This window comes from Aotus nancymaae, unplaced genomic scaffold (genome assembly GCF_030222135.1).
Source record: "Aotus nancymaae isolate 86718 unplaced genomic scaffold, 86718_ANA_hifiasm-v0.15.2.pri h1tg000030l, whole genome shotgun sequence".
Lineage (NCBI taxonomy): Eukaryota > Metazoa > Chordata > Mammalia > Primates > Aotidae > Aotus > Aotus nancymaae.
In genome coordinates, this window is record NW_026988443.1 from 27,590,324 (window position 1) to 27,614,362 (window position 24,039).

General features: G+C 47.9%; 1 protein-coding gene and 1 long non-coding RNA gene across 2 annotated transcripts in view; one reads left to right on the forward strand and one right to left on the reverse strand.

Annotated features, from left to right (window-relative positions):
• Positions 1–3,790: 3,790 nt before the first annotated feature.
• LOC105706865 (uncharacterized) lies at positions 3,791–8,443 on the forward strand. The gene is made up of 4 exons (XR_010344782.1): positions 3,791–3,901; positions 4,265–4,357; positions 4,982–5,012; positions 8,348–8,443. It is a non-coding gene; the product is annotated as an uncharacterized LOC105706865 (long non-coding RNA).
• Positions 8,444–21,724: 13,281 nt separating this feature from the next.
• CALB2 (calbindin 2) overlaps positions 21,725–24,039 on the reverse strand; it is a 38,051-nt gene continuing 35,736 nt past the window's right edge. Inside the window, exon 11 of the mRNA XM_021672579.2 lies at positions 21,725–23,695. Within this exon, the coding sequence (XP_021528254.1) occupies positions 23,654–23,695 (42 nt within the window). The 3' untranslated portion in view covers positions 21,725–23,653. The remainder of the gene's footprint in view (positions 23,696–24,039) is intronic.

A 24,039-nucleotide genomic window follows, 5' to 3' on the forward strand; every position in this document is an offset into this window, starting at 1 on the left:
TACAGTGTAAAATTTATCATACATTTCTTTTTCTTGAAGTGAACATAACCTCAAGATTTTTATTGTCTTCATCATAAAACAAAAGGTGAAATTTAGAACTGAATCACTTGGCCCTTTCTCTTCTTATCTCCTCCCAGTTCAAAATGCGTGCGTCTCCTCATGGACAGCAGCGACTTAGATTTGCAGCTGGGCTCAGCGCTTAAGCCTTGGCACCGTCTCCTTGGTAGTTTTAGCCTTTTTCTGAAAAATCAGCTTACTCACAGAAATCAATGGCCTTTAGATACACAAACAATACTTAAGTTAGAGGACTTAAGAAAACCCCATTATAATAGCAACAAAGAAGGTTAAATACTTAATAAGAAATGTGCAAAATCTAAAAAAGGAAAATTTTACAACACTTCTGGAAAACAGAAAAGCAGGCAGAGTGGGAAAACATCCCTTGTTTTTGGCAATCACAACTCAATATCAAGATGCCCATTCTCCCGAAGTTAACTAACAAATTGAATGCCATTCCTATAAAAATACCAACAAGCTTTGTTTCTGGAGTTGATAAGTTGATACTAAAGTTTGTATGGGAAATGCACATGCTGGAATAGCCAGGGAAAAACTGACACAAAATGGGGGTCTAGCCCTACAGGCTATTAAAACAAACTATGGAGCCTTTGTAATTAGAACAGTGTGGCATTGGCCGCATGAACAGGCAGACAGACCAGTGGAATAAAATAGAAAGTACAGAATAGACCTAAGTACAAATGAAAATTTAGTGTATGATAAAGGTGGCATGTCAACTCTCAGAGGCAATGATGGACTATTTATTTATTTAGTTAGTTTTTGAGATGGAGTCTCACTCTGTTGCCCAGCCTGGAGTGCAGTGGTGCAATCTTGGCTCACTGCAACCTCCGTCTCCTGGGCTCTCATCCCTCAGCCTCCAAAGTAGCTGGGATTACAGGTGTGTGCCACCACACCTGGCTAATTTTTGTGTATATGTGTGTGTGTGTGTGTGTGTGTGTATATATATGTATGTATGTATGTATGTATGTATGTATTTTTTTTGGTAGAGATGGGGTTTCATCGTGTTGGCCAGGCTGATCTCAAACTCCTGACCTCAAGTGATCTGCTCACTTTGGCATCCCAAAGTGCTGGGATTATAGGCATGAGCCACTGTGCTTGGCCCAGGCTTTTTAAACATATGCCAGTTACTGGAGGAGCAGTTGGTGGGGTGGAATATTGGGGAGTGAACAATCTAGGAGGCAGTTGGAAGTGGCTCTGAGCAGACAGGACCATTTGCAGATGAGGCGGCTGTTGAAGAGGGATGGGTCAAGCGATGGAGGGTAGCACTGTGAACTGAAATAGGTGAATTGGGAGGGGATGCTGGCAAGAGAACAGGTAAGCCCTGCTCTTATTGTGATTGGGGCTGGGAGAGGCATCTGAGCACAGATTCCTGCCCTCCAGGATATGGTACTGGGATAATGGGGTACTCTGTTTTTGAAAAAGATAAAATTAGATCCATTGTTCACAGCATATATAACGATAAACTCAAATGGATCATGAATTTAAATGTAAAAAATGAAAACATGTAAGTACTAGGGGGGAAAGGTCCATGGGTGAATTTCTCTTAACCTCAGTATAAGGAAAGGATTTGAAAGCATCACTCAGAATCCAGAAGCAATGAAATAAAAGACTGGAAGATTGAACATGGCAAAACAAAACAAAACAAACAAAAAAACCACAAAACACCAAAGTAACTGAAAAATTGAGAGAAAATATTTGTAACACATACCACAGACAAAAGGTTAATATCCTCAATATAAAACTCTTAAAAATTGATGAACAGTGGATGAAATACTCAACAGAAAAATGAGAAAAGACTTGGACGATTCACACATATATTAAAATGGTCCTCAAACATATGCCAGTTACTGGGACAGTGTTGTGGGGACAGAAATAGACACAGTTCCTTCCCCCAGGGATTTTCCAGTTCACTGGGAAAGTCACACACCGGAAACTAACTTGAACGGGGGCAGAGTATGGTTAAGATTCAAGGGGTAGGCTGGGCGTGGTGGCTCATGCCTCTAATCCAAGCACTTTGGAAGCTGAACCAGGAAGATCACTTGAGCCCAGGAGTTTGAGACCAGCCTGGGCAACAGGATAAGACCCCATCTCTACAAAAAATTTAAAAATTAGCCAGGTGTGGTGGTGCATGCTTCTAGTTCCAGCTACTTGGGGGCCTGATGTGGGAGGATCACTCGAGCCAGGGAGGTTGAGGCCGCAGTGAGCCATGATCGTGCCATTGCACTCCAGGCTGGGTGACAGAGGGAGACCCTATCTCAAAAAATAAAATCAAGGGGTGGGGTGGATTTCATCTGAGGAGCCTGCTTGAAGGCTGGGAGGACAGTTGGTGGGGTGGAATGTTGGGGAGTGAACAATCTAAGAGGCAGTTGGACCTGGCAGTTGAGCAGACAGGACCGTTGGGTGATGAGGCGGCTGTTGGAGAGGGATGGGTCAAGGGATGGAGGGTAGCACTGTGGACCGAATTAGGTGAATTGGGAGGGGATGCGAGAGAGAGGCAAGTCCTGCACTTATTGTGACTGGGGCTTTGAGAGGCACCTGAGGACAGATTCCTGCCTTCCAGGATCCAACGGTCCTGAGTGGAAACCAGCAAGGCCTTGATGAACTAGATGTCTGGAGAGAATGAACTTAGTGCTTTAGTGGAGGGACCAGGGGCAAGCTTCCCAAGGCTCAGACTAGAGATGGGGCTGTTTGGGTTTCAGGGGAAGACAGACGTCCATGTGGATCTAGCCCACTCTTTCTCTGGACATGTGGTTGTGATGGTCAAAGAAGACCAAGGCTCAGAACAAAGACTTGAGATTTGCTCCCACAACTGTCAGAGAAGGAGTTATGGAAGGAGAGCGTGACCTGAGGGTCATGGGGCTGCCAGGGTAGAGTCTTAGGCAGTCTCACATTGGAGGCCACAAGAAAGAGTAGTTAGGAGAGGGGTTCTTGAGCCAATGATCAGACTCAAGTCCCTGTTATGCTCATGTGCCAGCTCTGCCCTTGAGTTTTCTCATCTTTAAATTGGGGAATGAATCAAACCCATCTCAGTGCATGACTGTAGGACCAAATGAATTCATATATGCAAAGTGTTTTAATATGGGCAAAGCACTCAACAAACGCTGCTGTTAATTAGGGGGCAAGAAGAGACTGAAGGAGCAACTCAAGGGGCTCCAGAGAATACTGAGAGTACTACGATGGTGCAAAGTCATGTGTTATATGTAAATTTCGGTGTCACAAAGAAAAGTCAGTACTGGGACAAAGGATCTCTCAGCAAAGCAGTTCTTTTTACTTCCTGCAGAAAGGGTATCCTCATTAGCAATCTTGCCATGAGAGTACAACGAACAAAGGAAAAGCAGACATATTTATCCCTTAAGCATTTGGGGTAGTCCTTACTGCTGTGTCTGATCTCTGTTGGTTAGAGTCAGACCTCGTAATCTAAACTAAAACCTGACTGGCTAACAACTTAAAACTTTTCCGAACAGATAAAAGCAATGGAGAACAAAAAGAAGTCCAAATAAGGAAGGGGCATAGGCTGCGAGCTGGGACACGCCTGTTAGCACGTCCAGCACAGATACCTTGGTTAAAGTACAAGGACATAGAATGTACTACGTGCCTGTGAGTGTGTCTAACAGCCACATAGACAGGGCTTAACAAAGAGCTACGAGCAGAAAGCAAGAAGGCTTTGAAGAAAGTGTTTAAAACAAACTGTAATTTCTATACTTAGGATTTTTCTTAAATAAGAAAGGAAACTTTGAAGAGGAACTTTCCTACTGCCTGCATCGTGGAAGTCCTGGGAAAAGCAGGTAGAATGGAGTCACCGTGACATTGTGCCCCGGCTAGATGCCAGGTAGGTAACATGAATTACCACAGGTGAGTGTCACTGTAGTCTCTGGAGGGAATTTCTATGGCCGTCCCCACCCCACAGTGTAACGAGCTCAAGCTCACAAGAGTATGACCCACTTTTCCTGTTCTGATCTGGACCTTAAGTTTTATTTATTTATTATTTTACTTTTTTGGAGATGGGGTCTTTTTCTGTCACCCAGGCCAGAGTGCAGTGGTGTGATCCTGACTTACTAGTGTCTCCCAGGCTCCAGCAATCTTCCCACCTCAGTCTCCCAAGTATCTGTGACTACAGGCACATGCCACCACACTTGGAGATATATATATATATATATATATATATATATTTGTATATTTGTATTTTTTGTAGAGACAGGGTTTCACTACGTTGCCCAGGCTGGTCTCAAACTCCTGATCTCAAGTGATCCGCCCACTTCTGCCTCTCAAAGTGTTGGGATTACAGGTATGAGCCACCACGCCCAGCCTGGACCTTGAGAATGAAATAGCCCTTGGGTTAAAGGCTGGTTTCCCTTAGAGATGGTCGTTTGCAGGGCACCTTCCAAGGGCTGATGCTCTGGCAAAGGCTGGTGACCTTGAGATGGATAAGCCTTGAGCCACGTCGTCAGTCAGCCCTCAGGATGAGGGTTCCTGTAGCCTCTCTCTTTGTTGCATCATCTCCAAAACACGACAGGACTGATGCCAGAAGGTCTTTCCAAGGCCCAGACTCCTCCCCTGGCTCAAACACCTTCCATGACTCTCTGTGGCCTCCAGCCCAGGGTCTGAATTGGCTCTACTTGGCCCAAGTGTTCTGACTGCTTTTAGGGTCTGGTCTGTGCCCTGAGGCCCTGTCCCATCTCAGCTTTATCTCCCACAACTGCCCAGCCTTTACCTATGCCCTGGTCCTGTGGATCCTTTCTTGCATGTCAACACCCTACATTCATCTTGGTCTTTTGGTCTGAAATGCAGCCCCTCCCTCCACCAGCCCCTGAAACCTAACCCACCCTCCTCCTGCACCCCCCGGACTGCAGGAAGTCTTCCCAGGTTGCAAATCCAAACTGGTCTTTTTCTCCCTTCTCTGTTTTCCTAGATTTGGAGATGGATCTATTACATGACTCAAGGTAAGAGGCTGTGTTTGGCTGATACCACCTGTGTCTGTCTGGAGTCAGCTGTGAGGATAGAGGCTCCTTGAGCCAGGAATGGTATCTTAGTCAACCCTGGCATCCCCACAGGACATGTGCTAACAGGGAAGTTCAAAGACCCCACCAAACTCCTGCCACCATTTCTCACCCTCTTGTGCCCAGGCGCACTCTGGGTTGGAGGAGCAGGGTGCTGCGGGAGAGGGAGCAGTGGTCCTGGAGTCAGGGTCTTCAGGTCTGTGCCATCCTACTGAATGTACAGCCAATGACCTTGGACAGAGGGACTCCTCCCTTGGGGCTTTAACTTCTGCATCCACAGAGTGTAGATGTGGCATTGGGCCAGGACCTCCCAAGCGCCTTTTTGGTAACTGAGACCGCAAGTTCTTCGACTTTTAATGTGCACATGAATTCCCTGGAGAATCTGTTAAATTGCAGATTCTGATTCAGTAGGTTTGCGGGAGGTCCTCGTTTCTAACAAGCTCTCAGGTGGCCTTGATGCTGGTGGTCCACGAGCCACGCTTTGCAGTCACAAGGGTCTAGACCAGTTGTCCTCAGCCCTAGCCCAGTAGAAGAGTGGCCTGAAAGGTCACTCTTTCCCTCCTCCACTCCCTTCTCCATTTTAAAGTTTCCCTTGGGAGATTGTTAAAAGATGTTAGGGGCCGAGCACAGTGGCTCAAGCCTGTAATCCCAGCACTTTGGGAGGCCGAGACGGGCGGATCACGAGGTCAAGAGATCGAGACCATCCTGGCCAACATGGTGAAACTCCGTCTCTACTAAAAATACAAAAATTAGCTGGGCGTGGTGGCATGTGCCTGTACTCCCAGCTACTCGGGAGGCTGAGGCAGGAGAATTGCTTGAACCCGGGAGGCGGAGGTTGCAGTTAGCCGAGATTGTGCCACTGCACTCCAGCCTGGCGACAGATTAAGACTCTGTCTCAAAAAAAAAAAAAAAGTTAGGATGGCACCCCGGGGCCATTGAACCAGAATTTGTAGGGGTGAGAATTTGGTATCGGTAGTGTTTAAAGCTCCCCAGGTGAATCCTGTGTGCCGCCAGGACTGGGAACTGCTCCACCTCGTGGATGGAGAACTTCAGCAAATGCTTTTCAGGCAACGCTTTTTGTCTCTGCTGCCCCCTTGTGGCTATCTCGTTCACCAACAGTCAGATCTGAAGCCCTTTTCTCTAGAGAGATGGGAATCGCAGAACAATTAGGAAAATAATGCCGCTGCCTATGGTGGACAGGCCTCCCTGAGACCCCAGCACCCACCGTGCCATGGGCGGGCTCCTCCTCTGCCCTGATGCTGAAGACGATTCCTTAAACAAGGGCTTTGCTCCCAGTGTCCTGGGGGTACCCCACATGAATAGGGAAAACTCTGGGTGGGGCAGGAATGGAAAACAGCCGGGGGCCTTGCAGCCGGCAACTGAGACAGAGGTTGGATAGAGCAGGTCCAGGAGAAACTTCCTAGGAGAAGGTGTGCCCGGAACCCAACCCTTAGCTCTCCCAGGCGGGAGCCACAAGAAGTCTTAGATGCAGACATGAGGTTTGGGTTGCTTGGCGGTGAGCCAGCAGGGGGCACTCTGGTGCCACATAGAGTTCCCAGGTCGGGTCTCCTAGTCCCTCTTGACTGGAAACTGTCCACCTCGGTGCAGGATGCCCCAGGTGCAATGCGGCAACTCAGAGGCCCTGGGCGTCGCTATCTGCAGCTGGCTGGCTTCTCTCTGTGCCAGGTGCAGGGTCAAGGAGACCCCCATGCATACAGACTGCTGTCGGTGGGATGAGGAGTAGGAAGGTTCTGATGCTGCTGCCCATTCAGAAATGCAAAGTGGCCCAGTCCATGAGCACAGGTCTCGTCCCTACCGTGCCCTGACTGCTGTGTGATCTTGATACATTCATCTCACCTCTGTGGGCCTGCCTCTCCCTCATCCAATGCATCCCCCAAGCCATCCTGAGCTGTGGTGCTGCTCTCCAGGCAACAAGGAGTTGGACTCATGGTTAGTGGGGCTCACGTTGCCCTTAGGGGGCCAGAGTCAAGGGAATCAACTTTTTTTTTTTTGCCTTCTGCTGTAGGGCCTGGTTCTGGGCTGGACTTTTCCCATCCTCTTCCCAAAAGCCACCCTTGTACAATCATGGGGATGAGATTCAGCCCAGGAAAGGAGAGAGGGCCCTCCTAAGAGATTGATCCTGAATAGGGCTCAGCTGGGGACAGGAAGATCTGTTTTCTAGCCAAGCTCTAATCCCAGCACTTTGGGAGGCTGAGGTGGGAGGATCACTTGAGATCAGCCTGGCCAACATGGTGAAACCCCATCTCTACTAAAAATACAAAAAGAATTAGCTGGATGTGGTGGCGCATGCCTATAGTCCCAACTACTTGGGAGACTGAGGCAGGAGAATCACTTGAGCCTGGGAGGTGGAGGTTGCAGTGAACCAAGATCGCGCCACTGTACTCCAACCAGTCTCAAAAAAACAAAAACAAAAACAAAAAAACTCTCCCCAAATCCCTTTTCTGTTAGTTGACAAATGCACTAGACATCAGGACACATTAGTACTGGCTACATGACTGCCCTGTGTGAGAAATATCCAGAGATGGGTGCACATCAGAGTTGAATGGGGTTTGTCCCGGGGAGAGAGGGGACTCAAAGGAACAGCAAGGGGGTTGGGGAGCTTAGCTTTAAAATAATGTTTTGAGACCATCCTGGTCAACATGGTGAAACCCCGTCTCTACTAATACAAAAAAAAAAATTAGCTGGGCACGGTGGCGCGTGCCTGTAATCCCAGCTACTCAGGAGGCTGAGGCAGGAGAATTGCCTGAACCCAGGAGGCGGAGATTGCGGTGAGCCGAGATCGCGCCATTGCGCTCCAGCCTGGGTATCAAGAGCGAAACTCCGTCTCAAAAAAAAAAAAAAAAAAAAAAAAAAAAATAATGTTTTGGCCAGGTGTTGTGGCTCATGCCTATAATCCCAGCACTTTGGGAGGCCAAGGCAGGTGGATCACTTGAGGTCAGGAGTTTGAAACCAGCCTGGCCAACATAGTGAAACTCTGTCTCTACTAAAAATACAAAAATTATCCTGGGCATGGTGGTGCATGCCTGTAATCCCAGCTACTCGGGAGGCTGAGGCATGAGAATGGCTTGAACCTAGGAGGTGGAGGTTGCAGTGAGTGGAGATGGTGCCACTGCATTCCAGCCTGGGCGATAGAGTGAGACTCAGTCTCAAATAATAATGATAATAATAATGTTTTACTTATTTAAAAAATTGGTTTGGTGTACCTATGGCAAATGGCACCTGCTAAATCTGGTTGACTGTTGTTTTCTGAAACACAGATTTTAGACTCGTATTTGCAAACTCGAAGACACATGCACCGCTGAATGCAGTCTGGTGGAATGCAGTTTCTTGATTGCCATCGGCTTCTAACAGAGTTGCAGGTATTGTGTTGGGTGGTTTTCAATAGCAATCAGACCAAAAGGGTGACTACTAGGATGTGAAGACAGAGGATGAGCTTCCTGGGGTCAAATTTCTGAGCTGGGAGTCAGTCCCAGACCATAGTGTCCAGCTAGAGGAGGACAGCAAGCTTGACTCCTGCATGACTACTAGCTCACCTGGTCCAAATGCAGCCTGTGGCTATGAAACAAAGGCAGAGAGAGACAGGAAACCAGAAAGAGGTTCAATGGAGGAAAAATGAGGCAACGTAAGGGATTCACTTTTACTCTTATTTCATTAAGTTCCAGATATTGGCAGACTGCTGGCCTCCCGAGGACCGCAGGAAGGGGCCTGGCAGACTGGTGATCCTGGTCAGAGATGAAGAGGGGCTGATTAAGAGGAGCTGACTGACGCCTGGAGGTTTCCTCGCCAGGAGCGGCGAGCCTGTCAGAGCTGCACCTGGGCCTTTCTGTACCTGGGAGAGAGTCTGGGCATGATTGGCTTCCCACAAACATGTGGGACTTGAGGAGTGTACTGCTTCTGTTCCACACCTGATGTCATCCACATCCATGCCTGTGCGTCTGGCCAGGAGAGTGACTATCACTGTTGAGGGCAGTGTGCTGTGGCTGGCTAGATACCTCTGATGGTTTCTCTCGAGCTCAGCCTTTGCACTTCACCTGTGTGAGCCAGAGGGAAAGCTAGGGTGGAGATGGACCATCCTGGGTAAGCTAGGATCCCACTGTGAGATTCCACACCGTGGGGTGTCAGAACCTGGAGTGCTGGTGGCAGCTGTGGTGGGGGTGGGGCGGCATTCCTGTCCTTTACCACTCATTGGCTGTGTCACCTTGGAGAAGTTATCTAAACCCCTTGGTGCCCCAATCTTCTTTGTCTCATGGCGATCTGAGTAGTCCAGACCTGGTTGGATGACTCAGAGGTTTCAATGAGGTCATATATGCAAAAAGTTTTTTTTGCAGCAGCATTCTTTTTATTTAAAAAGATTTTTAAAAATGGGAATACTCACTAAAAGGAGTACCTGACCTCAGTATCTCTGGGGGTCTGGGATTGAGGGGTGTTCCTGAATGGGCATCAGGGATTGATGAACCCTTGTGTAAGAGTTAAAGAGGAAAGAAACATGAAATGCAGCTTTAACAGTTAAAGACAGATTTACTTTAGATAAAACCTGAGAGGGGTCTCTGGCCGATTTTGGACAGGAGTGCTTTCTCTTACAGACTAAGAGTACATATTGGTTTTGGGATGAGGGGCTTTTCACAAGCTTGGAATGTTTCTGGGTTTGGGAGAAGTTTATGGCAGGGTTGGAATGTTTCTGGGCAGAGGGGAGGTTATCTTGGGGCTGACATCTTCCCAGCTGGAGTGGGGTTATCTTGGGTCTAGCATGTCTGTGGTTGGGGAGGAGTTTGGAATGTTTCTGGTTGGAGATGTTATTTGTGGTTTATGGTCATGCTGACCTTAGCCATTAGGCTGACGCCCTTTGGCTTTAGGTGGTTTTTGATTAAGGTGGATTTTAAAATGAGGTGCTAGTCCACAATGGCGAGGCTCCTGCTCTGTCACCTTACCCCCCTAAATTGCAAAGCTTTGTTTTTGTGTATGCATATATAAATTTTTTTTTCCCCTAGAAGCAAAGGCAATAGCTTAACTAAGATGCTCAGAGGGGTCATGACGTAAAGATTGGACGTCTGGGGCGAGGAGTGTTTCAAGTGCCTTTATTTTAGACCAGAGCTTCTCACCCTGAGGAATATTGCCATTTGGGGCCAAATCATTCCTTGTTGCAGACTGACTTGTGCATGGGATGATTAGCAGCATCTCTGGCTCTACCCACAAGACACCAGTAGCACCCTCCACTCCATCCCCACCTTAGTTTTGCCAATCAAAAATGTCTTCAGACATTGTCCAATGTCTCTGGGGAGGTGCTAGGGGGACAAAATTGCCCCAACTGAGAACTGCTGCTTTGTAATGTTCCGAGTTGGAGTGAGCCCTCGATAAGTGGTTCTCATTTGCTATATTGAAGTTTGGCAGCGTTTCTCTTCTGGACCTTGTTGATCTCCTCCTATTTCTGTGCACTGCTTAAAGGACCCAGAGCAATCCTGGGAAAGTTGACAACTACAGCTCTTCCAAACTCCAGCCCTATTGGATATAAACTCTATCCTCTTGTTGGTTGAGGCAGCCCGATCAACTGGAACTTGGTTCTTACTGTGTTTCTCCTTATGCAAGCCTAAAGGATCTCAGCCAGGGCAACATAGTGAGACCCTGTCTCTACACACACACACACACCCCCTAAAGGTTTTTGAGAGCATAAAGTGCAACATAAATCTTTCGGTCCTTTACTATTGTAGTTAAAATATGAGCTACAATTAAATGAAACAGTTGGTTTTGTGGGGAGCAAGATCTTGAGGTAATCTTCATTGTGGTGAATACATTTCTGTGTAACCACAAACCTCAGTAGTTCCTCTTTATGAGTAGTTCCTCATTCAGGGGAAAGATTGGAGAAGGTTCTTATAAGGACCAGCAGGAGACAGAGGTGGAAGAAAAGTTGGATGCATTTGAAGTCTCCACTAATTAGGAGGTGGCCTAAAAGATCCTGGGGAGCAGGGTGGGCACCTCCCTTTGGCACCCTGGATGCGAGGGGGGTCTCCAACAGTGTTTTGGCTGCCGCTTTGCTGCACCATCCTCCGTGGATGGTTCGGCCCTTCTCTTGTTGGACTTCTTGTACACCTGCCCTAAAAACCTCCCCAGGAATTCCATACAACCCATGGAAGTGTTGCTGAGTAGGAGGAAGGAATCTTCCTGCAGATTTTTGAGAAGCTTTCTTTCTGGGTGACTGCAGAGCTTGCTTTGGGGCAGCCCCTCATTCACAAGTTTAGCAGCAGCATAATTGCTCCTTGCTGAGGTTGTCCCAGGAATGGCACAGAGCACCAGAAGCAAGCTTTGGAAACACAGCTGGCGCAACAAGGAGTGCCTCTATGCCTTGGTGTAGGGAAGCAGGTTCTAGCTTTCGCCCTGAGTTGGTTGATGGCCCCAGGTATCACACAGAGTCTCTTTCTATTACAAGAATCAGCATGGAGTTGAATTCTAGGAGAAATGTCTCAGTGGTGTTGGGCGTGGCCATTGGAGCCTCCTTCCCGGTCATGCAGACCTGGCTGTCATTTGTGCACGCAGCTGGTCCTGTGAACTTGGTGCTTAAGATTCCAATTAGCACCTTGTGATACCATGGTTGTGCCACAGAAGAAGGTAACATTTGGAGATGAACAGAGCTGGGTGAGGTGTGTGCACCGTAGAAGTGCTGCTGGCTGTTTCCAAGGCATTGAAGAGGCTCTCTGCAGAGGTGGCTGTTATCCCAGGACACTCTAAATAATGACACTAGAACGTCGGCTGCCACATGGCATAGACCAAATCAGTGTTGCAGGTCATTATTGTCAGAAGTTTCTGGTTTCCTGTGAGTGTGGTGGCCACAGTGTTGGAGTATCAGATTTGGGGTCAATTGCAAACACGCCTCCAAGAATACATCTGTTAAAGCCAGGCGCACTGCTCAGAGGATTGTGGTGTGGATTATCCTAGCAGTGTCGGGTCCTCTCATTTGCTCTGTATACAGACAGCATAGCCGAGGTTGGAGCATGTCCAGCCTCCACAGGTGGAGCCCCTATCTTCTAAATCTAACTCAGGAGAGCCAGGGAGGGATGCTGAAGAGCTGATGATTGGGCTGACCCTGGATTGACCTTTGGAAATCACGGAAACCATGGGCAGCCTGTGACGCCCAGCTCTTTAGAAGAGAAGGGTTTCTTGCATGTATTGGTGGGGCCTCAGCTGTAGGTAATAGGCGGTAGGTACCGCACTGGAGGCCTCAGTTGGCCCTAGGAACTAGTCTTGATGCCTCCAGTCTACACTGGGCTCCTCCAGGAAGAAGAGAAAGACCCCACAGGTTTGCTGGTTGTGGTTGGCGGGGTGGTTGGGGGGACCTCACCCACTACGGAACTGGGGCCAGAACTCTAAGGGTCGAGGGTATCTTCTGGGAAGTCTCTGATGACTGTTGCTTCTCAGGGCTGTTTTGAGGGACACGGTTGAAGAGTCTTCTTCGGTGTGTTTTCCCTGAAATGTGTCTCTAGTTTGTCCTGAAACCTGTCTCAAGTGACTGTGGCAAGGCCTCTTTTAACATCCTGTGCCGTGGAGAGGGGTTCGTGGGCGTTCTTGTTCAGCAAGCAACCTGGAATTGTGTAAAGCCTTTCTGTGGTTCTCACTTTTTAGCCAGGTCTTGGATTTGCTGTTTGTTTGCTTTCGCTTCAAGCATCATCTGCTCTTGTTCCCACCTGATCAGGTGTCTGTCCCCTGGCGGGACTTTTTGCCGACGGCCTTCCTGGAGGTCTGTGAGATTGTACCTTCATTATTCAGACGAGCATTGATTCAATACAAGGAGTGTTCAGCCTCCTTCACTGTGACCCTTGCACGGTCACTCCTGCCCAGCTGACCCAGCCTCTCACTTGGGCCTGGGAGGCTGCATCGTTTTAAACCTCCCTCTTTTTCCCTGACTCTGTTTGGACTACAGAACCATGGCTTGCTGCAGACGGCCTCCCGAAGGCTTGTGTGAGGTTTCCTCTTGAATTTTTGGGAGGGCATTGGCTGTACCGGGGCCTCCCCTGTTCTTCTGGGTATGGCTCAGTGACACCTCTTCTTTCCATCTGGAAGGGAAGAGGGCCGCCTCTTTTGAACCATGGCGGACAGTGTTTTGCCCTGGGTTCATCATGAGCGGGCGTGTGAGACTTTGTTCTTACCCTGAGATTCAACGGCTTTCTGACTTGTGGTGCTTTGGATGCTGGGGATGGTGAGGCAGGCAGGGTGGGGGCAGTGAGCAATGGCCAATGGCACTGGAAATTGGGGTGTTGACCCACTAACTCTGTCTCTCATAGGTTGAGGGGCGCTCTGGGTAGGGGGGTTCCCCTTTCCAGGATGTGTGGCCTCCCTGCCCTCTTGGGCCATTGTGGGGATTTACTCAGGGTGGTGGCAAAAATATTAAGGGAAAAATATTAGAGAAAGTTATAGAAAATAGTCACAAACCTTGGAAGGCCAAGAAGTTTGCATAGTTTCAGTAGAAGTTTCCGCTGAAGGCAGCCTAAATCCCCTTTACCTTTAGTTAATAAGAAAAGCAAATAGCTCAAGTACACAAAGGAATTCATCTGAATAACTTGTTTCCTCACGTGGTCTTAAAACTAACCTTTGAGCCAGATGGCACTCTCAGCGGGAGGTCGACGGGGGAGGGGGGCGATTACCCTCTAATGGTGTTTAGGCTCGGAATCTGGCGTGTAATCTTTCTCTACCAGTGTGTTGACTGTTTGCTTTCGCTTCCTCAAGCATCTCCTGCTCCTGCTCCTACCTGATCAGGTGTCTGTCCACTGGCGGGACTTTTTGCCGATGGCCTTCCTGGAGGCCTGTGAGATTGTACCTTCATTATTCAGACGAGCATTGATTCAATACAAGGAGTGTTCAGCCTCCTTCACTGTGACCCGAAGTCACAGTGTCTCTGTTATCAAATCTATACTGAGTAAATGGGGAGACGGCAGGCTAGGCAGTGTCACAGAACTGCAACGAGTTACCTGTGAGGAGCTCACGACCCCCCAGCCCACGTGTTCACTGGAAATTTGTGTCTGAATGCATTTATTCATTGCCGTGCAGCTGGAGTCTTTGGGATGGACCCTTGCAGTCCATCTCTTTCCCTGCGGTACTTTTGCCTGTGTCTCTGCAGCTTCTTAATGATTGTGGATGTGCTTTGAACTGCTTGTTCTTGATTAAATATCCTGTCTTCTGAGCAAATATCCTGACTTCAGTGATTTCCCTAAAACCAGAGGTTAAGGAAAGTCACAGCGGAAAGGGAGTCCACGGCAGCCACTCCTCCAGGACTCCCAGGGCCACCTGGTGAGTGCGGTGTCTCTCCCTGAGGTGGTGTCCCTGGGCACAGCTCACACCCCTTCGGCCTCTGCCCTCTGGGTGCCCACAGCAACCCCTACCCTCTGTCCTGTCCCCACTGTCCCTGCCTTGGGTGAGAGAGGACAATTGCAGCAGGGCCAGGGGCTCCTGGGATTTAGGGTATAGCTCTGTGGTCAGGCAGGACTTTTCACAACTTTTAAAAACTCATATAGAAAACCCTTGTTTTTCCTTCACCTTGTAGTTCAGTTTGCAATTTGTGTTCAGACAAATTTCAGCAAGTTGTTGGTGGGGGTGGATGAGATTCCGGGTTGCTTTCAGAGCAGTTAGTGACGAGACCGATGATGACCCCTGGTCACGACAGGACACGTTAATGGGTCCCAGGCTGGAGATAAGCTCACGTCTCCACATTCAAGAGGGGGCAGGGCTGGCTTCAGGCCCTGAGCTTGGTTTAATGCTCTGCTGCTGTCTTAATGATTAATTGAATAATTAAATGATTATTCATCATTTAATGCTTAATGACTTTTGAAGAAGGGGCCCCGCATCTCTTTTCAGTGCTGAGACTTACCGATCATATCCCTGTTCCCAAAGATGACAGAGCCAAGGCAGAAGCCTGTCCTGATTTGATTGCTGGGGGCTGTGAAGTCCACGGGGACCAGCTCGGCCGAGTCGGCGGCTGGGCTTGAGGAGAGCACCGAGGGGGACGGAGGGAAGATGACACGGTGGGGGACAGAGGGGCTTGCTCACCAAAGGGGTTGGATAGGATGAAGAGGCCGGCGTTTTGGATGAGTTTCTGGAGGGCAGGAGCATTGCTGTGATTATTTGCTGTATCACCGGATGGGGCTCCTGTGTGCATGCAGGGGTCGGGCTGCCTTTGTGCCTCACCGTACCCCTGGGTGTGAGGACTTCACGATGCACAGCCTGCACTAACACTCAAAAACAAGAAGTTGTCCTATGACAGCTCACGACAAAAAATGTCCTACTAGCAATGTCACAGCCGATGCACTGTATGACAGTAAGGCATGCTTCTTTGGCAAGCAGCAAGTTTCCTGACCAGAGTGCTGGTTACGCAGAAACCAGGGGAGTTGCTTGGTGTTGACGACGAGTATCTCTGTTGCTGGCTTAAAGTGATGGAGCGTGTGCCTTCCAGTGTGTGTCGGTGGGACTGGACTCTATGACTTTTCTGTGACTTTTCTTTGCCTGCAAAGAACTTTTTGCCTTGGGCTCCTGGCGCTTCACTGTGGCTTCTTCATGTATCACTACTGGGTTTGTTGTTCATCCTTCCCCAACACCCTGGGCACGGGGCTGTCCAATGCATGCACCTTGAACATGTGCTCTTACCCGGATGAGGGTGTGGTGGGTCCCGCCGTCCACTTCTGCCTGTGTCTGTACTGGTGTGCTTGCCGGTCGGCCGGTGCTCCCGCTCGGGGCCTGCAACTGGCCCAGTCCTTTAGTCAGTGTTGGTGACCTCTGACTGCTCAGTGTGCCCGCCTCACCACCGGCCTTCCCTACCCTGCAATGCTGCTCCTTAGGAGATGGACTTGCCCCTGCTCCTCACCTTGTGTGGATTTGCTGGAGAAAGTCTTCCCAGATGATGCTGGGAGCCCAGGGGAGGGTCTCTGGATGGCCTCAGCTCTGTCCTGAGGAGCTGCATCTGCAGCAGGGGGACCCGGGGGTTGTTTTTCTGTGGGAGGGAAGGAGGAAGCCTCTGGTGCAGAGGGTGAGTTAAGCACACTCCGCAGTACATGGAAGTCCACGATCAGTGGTCTATGTGAGTTCCCTCTCCTGTTTTATTCCCTTTGAATGAGATTTCTCCTATGCCTCCCTCTCCCACGGCAGGCAGTTGTTCCGGTGTATCTTGGGTGCCTTTAAAAAAACACTCGAACAAAGCACTATTGCTGTTTTCCATGTAGGTACTTTTAATTCACGTAGATGGTCTACCATTTCTCCTCCTCCTCCCTTTCTCATTCAATGCTATGTTTTAAGATGTGACCTTCCTCTCTGCGGTCTTAAAACTTACTGAGATTTCCCAAAGAGCTTTTGTTTATGTGGGCTAACACTGTTGCTGTGCACTGCATTAGAAATGGAGACACTTGAAAGAATTCGTTTGAGAATAGCAGTGATGGACTCATTGCATGTTAACATAAATAACATTTTGGCATTATTATGAAAATTGTTTTGACCTCGCAGAATTCCTGTCCTAGTTAAGTGTCAGTTTGTTTTAGAATATGAAAGAGTACTGTGAGGGACAAAATTTGGAAAGTGAATTTTATTTATGTTGTTTTATAATACCTGGTTCTGGAAAGAAACTGAAAGATATTACATTTTAGTAAAATCTGCTCTGGTTTCACGAGCTTGCCTCCTTGGTTACTGATGGATACCACTGCCTCAAACAGGAGAGGTGATTCTGGACAGCAAAGGTTCTGTATCATACCAGAATACTTTATGGCGTTTTATGTTTAATTTGTAATGCCCGAGAATAGGGCACAACAAAAATTCCTCGCTCGGGAGCAAGCTACGTCTCTGTCTATTTTACTTATTTATTTTGCAGTTCGTGTCTGCACAGGCTTTTGAAGAAATTGAGATCCTGTCCGCCTTTTTAAAGAGGATGGGTCAATGGTTTTTAGCATATGGCTAGGCTCTGCAAACACCACCCCGTCTACTGGTAGAACATTACAAGAGGAAAGCCCACGCTCGTCAGCAGACACTTCCTGCTACTCTCCCGCTACCCCTAACCCCTTGGCAACCCCTGATCTATTTTCCGTTTCCACAGATTTCCCTATTCTGGCCATTTCGTAGAAATGGAATTACACAGTATGTGGCCCTTTATGTCTGGCTTCCACTTAGCATAATGTTGTCAAGGATCATCCGTGCTGGAGCACTATCAGGGCTTTGTTCCCCTTACGGCTGATTGACACTCCATGGTATGGGTATACCACATTGTGTTTTTCCATTCATCAGGTGATACACATTTAGAATGCTTCCACTTTTAGCTATCATGAATGACGCCAGAAGCATTTGTGTGCAGGTTTTTATGGGGACATATGTCTTTGATACTCTTGGGTCTGTTTATTTTTTAATGCCTTCATATCAATTAAATGAGCCGCCAAGATTGTTTCTCAGGCACGCATGAGCATATATTCATCAAGCATCCAAATCTCTGATAGCTCTTTAGATGTTGCCTTGCCAAATTAGATAGGAAATAAATAAATAAATAAATAGGAACTTTCGGGATATCTTGCACACCTACGGTAATTTCCTAGAGGAGCCTTGGAAAGTGACAGAGATTTGTTCATCCACCTTATATAAAATGAGAGATGCTAGGTTTGTTTGTGTTCCTATGATAAGATTTATGTGAGAAGAATTGTCAAATTGGCAGAGATACTCAGGCTTCCCCAGGTTAAACTTAAATAGACAAAATGTTATTAATGAATTATTATGTATTTTAGAACTTGTGTGTTTATGGGAAGTCCCTGGTGATTTGTTAATGCCCTCACTGCCCGGAATATCTTTACCCTCAAGGAAAACACAGATCCAGACTGTTGTGAAATAGTTAGTCCTGTCTCCTGATAGAGAAGTTTACTCTCCTCCATTCTGATATTGTTGGTTGGAGTAATAAATAAACCACAACTATGAAGTCTGTGTCATCTACAGATAGTTTTTGGTTTTCTCTGATGCCCACTTGAAGGTCCGGCTCTAAGCTACAGGGTGCAGTTGGTGTCATCAACAAAAAGAACAGTTTTAAAGCCTGGTGGTAAATGGCTGGACCAGGTACTTCCAACTGTCTGCATTTTATAGACTCGTGAGCACAGGCGTCTGAGCTAGCATCACTTAAGCAGCTCTCAGATTATAACAGTGGACGGAGTCAGGATTTCTAGGACTCTTTTTTTTGTAACAGCGGACTGAGGATTTCTGGGACTCTTTTGTATAACACGGGACTGAGTCAGGATTTCTAGGACACTTTTTTAATGACTTCATGAAAGCAGAGAATACGAATCCAAGATCCAGTGGAACAAGAATTTATTACATGGGACTGCATGAGGTGCTGTGGGAATTTCATCATAGTTCTTGCTTTAAACTCTTGTTAAGGGTGTTTCAATGTTCTATTTTCAGGCTCTAAGAGGAAACCTTTTCTCTTCTTTGGCTCCATGTAACACACCACAATTTAGTGGACTCTGCTTTTGTATACCGTAATAAAAGATTCTAAAATGAGATTTGACTCTCGCTGGCGTGCAGGGGTATCTCGTTGTGGTTTTAATTTGCATTTCTCTAATGGCTAATGATGTTCACCATATTTTATATGTTTGTTTGCCACTCATTTAGGAAGTAAGATTCTTTTTTTTTTTCCTTTTTCTTTTTTGAGACAGAGTCTCGCTCTATTGGCCCAGGCTGGAGAGCAGTGGTATGATCTTGGCTCACTACAGCCTCCGCCTCCCAGGCTGAAGTGATCCTCCTGCTTCAACCTCCTGAGTAGGTGGGACTACAAGCATAGCCACCATGCCTGGCTAATTTTTTTGTATTTTTAATAGAGACAGGGTTTCGCCATGTTGGCCAGGCTGGTCTCGAACTCCTGACCTCAGGTGATCCACTGTCATGGCCTCCCAAAGTGCTGGGATTATAGGTGTGAGCCACTGTGCCTGGCCTAGGGAGTAAGATTCTGAAGGATGCTTTGATGCTATCTGTTCCAGGTTCCCCATTCTACAGATGGGGGACTTGAGATCCAAAAGGAGATGGCTGGCCATTTTCCCAAGAGCAAACTATGGTCTCTGAGTAGAAACCGAGGAAAGATGTGGGGAGGACAGAGCACAGTAAGCCAGGCCTCTGGGTAGACTCTGGAGCCCCCGTCTCTTTGGCTTTTCTTCTGCCCCACCGTGGGATTGGTATGTGCAGGTCAACTCAGCAGCACAGCTGCTCTTTCGGCATGTGGTTCAGAGGACTCACACCCGCTAAGCAGGAAAGAGTGTACCTGGTAGGCGCCTTGTCTAAGGACTTCTGAACATGGAAGTACCTGAGTCCCTGTGAGCCCTGGGGCAGCCACAGAACACACACCTGGATGTAGAGGCAGCATCTTCTGATCCGGAGGTCAGAAGTCCAAACTGGATCTCACCTGGCTGAGATCAAGGTCTTTCAGGGCTGTGTTCCTTCTAGAGGCTCCAGGGGAGAATCTCCTTCCCTGCCTTTTCCAGATTCTAGATGCCACCTCTTCCATCTTCAAAGCCTCCTCATGGCTGGTGGAGGGTTTCTTCCGTAGCATCACTCCTTCACACGAAGGGCCCCTGTGATTATACTGGCCCACCCAAACAATCCAGGATAACCCCCTATTTTATGGTCATCTGATTAGCGACCTTAATTCCCTTTTGCCATGTGAGATCACATAGTCACCACACTCATGGGATTAGGACACCAGCAGCTTTGGTGGGGATTAATCAACCTTCCACAGCTTGCTTGGCCCCTGAGACTTGATTGTTCTGGGGAGGAGGAGCCCTGAAAGGGGTGGGTACCCCTAGGGTGTGGGTTCAGTAGATGTAGGCAGGAAGAGCAATATGTGAGTCACTTGTGGGCTTCTACTGGGGGAGCCGCCAAAACCTATCTCACATGGCCAATATCCTATGGAGAAAAATATGGCTGGGGAGGGTGTGGAAAGTAGAGGGTGGCAGAAGGCTGCAGCCTAATCAGACTTCAATGAGAGAGGTGACATTTGAGCCAAGCCTGGAAGGAGAAAAGGAGCCTCACTTCAGGCTGGGAAGAGAGTAAAGTCCAAAGACCCAGCAGGTCAGCAGGGCCGTTTGTGAGCTGGTTCTGGCTACACTTTGAGTTTTATTTCTTGCTTCTCTCTGAGCTTCCTCTCTGTTGAGCAGCTTGCAGTTCCCCCAGATGAAACGGGCTACCTCTGGCCTTGGTGCCACTGTGTGTGTGTGTGTGTGTTTTTTCAGTATCTCCAGTAATGGCTATAAGTTAGGTGCCACTGTTGATGCTATTTTTTTTCCTGCTTGTACTGTAAGGCCTCCTAAGGGAGGCCTCAGGAAACTTACAATCATGCAGAAGGGGAAGCAAACATGTCCTTCACATGGCAGCATCAAGGAGAGGTGCTGAGGAACGGGGGGAAAAGCCCCTTATAAAACCATCAGCTCTTGTGAGAACTCAGTATCATGAGAACCACATGAGGGTGACTGCTCCCATGATTCAGTTACCTCCCACTGGGTCCCTCCCGCGACACATGGGGATTATAAGAACTACAGTTGAAGATGAGATTTGGGCGGGGACACAGCCAAACCATTTCACTGCCTGAGATGGTTTTCTTTCCTCTTCCCCCTTCTCCTGACCAAATCCTACATTACCTCCAGGTCTCAACTTATTCATCACCTCACCCGGGACTTCAGCCCTGCTCCAAATCTAGGTTAGGGTTCTCTTCCTGGGCTTTCTTTGGACCCACTAGTATCATCTCATCACACTGAGTTGGTAGTTTCTTCATCTCAGTCTTGAAGCTTCCAGCAGCTGGAGATTGTCACATTCACTACTGTGTCCCTAGCATCTAGCATGGGGCCTAGATCATAGCAGGTGTTCAGTAAATATCTGAGATGAATAAACACTCTCTACTATTTATTCGGCTCCTGTGCTGAACAGTACAGCTATTGTTAACACAGGTTGTGGGATCAAACTGCCTCTCGTTGAATTCTGACTCTGTGTTACTTTGGGTAAATTGCTTCACTGATCTGTGCCACTGTTTACATTCTATAAAGAGGAAATAATAGTAGTACCTTTCCCACAGGGCGGTATGAGGACCGAGCTAGCCAACCCCAGGAATACGCCTACGAGAGAACCTGACACAGGGTGTGTGCCCCCAAAACCTGTTCTAATGGTCTCTAATATTTTGTGTGTATGCTTTTACCCACTCAACTTTTAGCCATCAGTTACCCTGAAACAAAACAGAAGAAAACAGGGCATAAAGTCAAGGTCCAAAATACTTTGATCATCAGAAGGGGAGCCCCGTTGAGGGATTCTGTGGTTCTCTGTGCTGGGCCATTTTCTATTTCCGGAGCAGTTTTCCTGATAGGACACTTGGAGACCCCTTCACCCCACATACTCTTTTTGGCTTCAGGTAGGAACTACATCTAGCCACTCTGCCTTCAAAACAACAAGAGCCCCTGCCTCTATGTGTGTGTGGCTCCTGACCCAAAGCCCACCTGAAAGTGTGATGGCCACTCCCTCTCCAATCTGTCTTCTCCATCAGATCTGGTCAGTGCAGTGCTCAGCACCTAGGCCACTTTAGGGAACACACAAAAAAGGTCCTAATTTCTTTTTAAAAGCCAAGGAAAGATGACGTCTTAGGTTGAAGAAAATGTTTTACAACAGAATATCAACATATTTGTCTTTATACTAATGCAGTCGTACAGTGTATTTTATGATAATTTTAATGGAGGAAGGCGTTCACCAAAGCAAAAGTACTCAGGGCCCAAAAGAGTCAAAACACAGCCCCAGTCCCTCTGTTCTCTCTTCACCCTTACCCAGAACTAGGAGAAGGAGGGCTGAGAAGTTTCTAATTTGTTGTGACTCCAGCAGGATGCGAACATGCCTTGGGAAGAAGGGTTTCTTCTGGATGAAGTTCCAGTCTCACTCTACATGTCATACCCAATCCCACGCTCCTCCACATCCACCGTCAGTCCTGAGGTGGTCTCCCAGACCCCTTGTTGGCTGCTTGTGTACCTGTGCACGCACTGACATACGCATCCTATACGCTCTTGCAGGTTCACTTACATGCATGCCCACGTGTTGACATATGTACCCCATCTTCCATATGCATCTAACATCCCTTCCCCCAAGTTTTTGAATTCTAACATGTTAATTCCTGTTGTCTTGCTCTCTCCTCTTTCAATCCTTTCTACTGCCAGCGGGCCAAGAGTCAAGAAGACCTGGGCTCTAGTGCTTGAGCTAAATGTGTGTCATTCTCTGCACAACTCTTTCCTTCTGGGTGGTCTTGTGATCTGGAGAAAGATACTTAAACATTATGGCCTCGATTTTTTTATTTATAAAATGGGGATTTGTTGAGTGACCACTGTTCCCTGCTCTGGGACCTGGATCACTCATCTACTCTTTGGAATTCCCATGCCCTGTCTCACGTGTCTGATTTGAAGAGGATCACCCCACCTGCTGGCCATGGGTGACTGGTCAGAGGTGAGCATGTGATGGAAGGTGGGTCAATTAGAGCTCCTCCTCTGTGGCATTTTGAACTGGAACTAAGGGAAGAGGAATCGTCTGTCTTTGCCAGATGCATAGCTTAGAGCCAATGAGTTCATGTGACAAATGTTTATTGAGCACCTACTGTGTGCTTGGCATTGTTCTAGATGATGGGGATACAGCCAGCTAAGGTCATGTTTCCTGCCATATGGAAGACATCAGTCTGAGAAAATAAAGCCACCAGTTAGAGCAAAGCAGAAATAAGAGAGAGAGGAGTCCTGGTAATATTTGAGTTCCCAGTTCAGGTTGTTCAAGAGGCCCTTCCAGACATACAAGATAGTCCAGCTTCTATCCACTAATTCTCTGTTTTGCCTGAGCCAGTTGTACCCAGATTTCTGTCACTTTCCAAAGACCTGACTACTGCAAAGGTAATACGTTCTGACTGGCTCATGTCCCACGGTTCTTGGAGTTGTTATTATTTTATGATTCCCTAAAGGATTTCTCAAGCTTAGCTCAGGGTCACATCCACCCTCTTGCCCTGATGGTGGAGTCACTCATTCATTCATGTATGCACTCTTGCAGCCATGCACTGCTCAAAAAACACAGCCCCCGCCTCTAGGAGTTCCCATTATTCTTATGGAGGACTTGGATAAGGAGACAACCAGGCATTGAAATCTCAGCCCTCATACATCTCAGCAGTATCTGATACCTTTGATCATTTACCTCATTTTCAGACATGACTTTTCACTTATCTTTCAGGAAACCATACCTTCCTGGTTTCTCTCTGCCTGCCTGGCCATGCCCTCTTCCCTTCTAGAGCTCTCGCTGTGGGAGGGCCCAGAGATCCTTTCTCAGACCTCCTTTCTAGTATCTCCTGGGGGAACCTCATGCCATTCCCGCCACTTTAAACCCCATCTTTGCACAGATGCTTTACAAATTCATATTTCTAGCCCCGACATCTTCCAGAACTTCAGGTTCACATATATAGTGTCCATTGGTGTCTCTAGTTTCTGAGTATGTTGGGTGTGTCCCCACTGTCCCTCTTCATCACTCCCCACCTTTCTCTGCTTGTTTTCTGTCCTTGAGGCTGGCCTGTGTGGACTCCATTAGTAGGCTCCTGGCCCTCTGGCTTCAGGCAACGTGGAACCCTAGAAGGAGATGGGAAGGAAGCAGGGAGGAGGGGGTGTGTGTTTACTCCATAACAGCTAAACTGGGCTTGGCTGTGTGCTTGAACAGAACATGTGACACTCCCTGCATGACTCTACCTTTCTGGGTTCCCCTCATTCCTTTGGGCCTAAGTGTGGCAACAGCACTAGTGACCTGTCACTAGTCCCTGGTTCTCCACTGTCCCTTATGAGTCCCTTGTATTTCACCTGCATGTGTATAGATGTTTGTGAACAAATCCGACTTGAATGATATGATTAGAAGATACCATTGTTTTCTGTTGGGACTACTCTGAATTAGTAACTGGTACTGGAGATGCCCCTAGGAA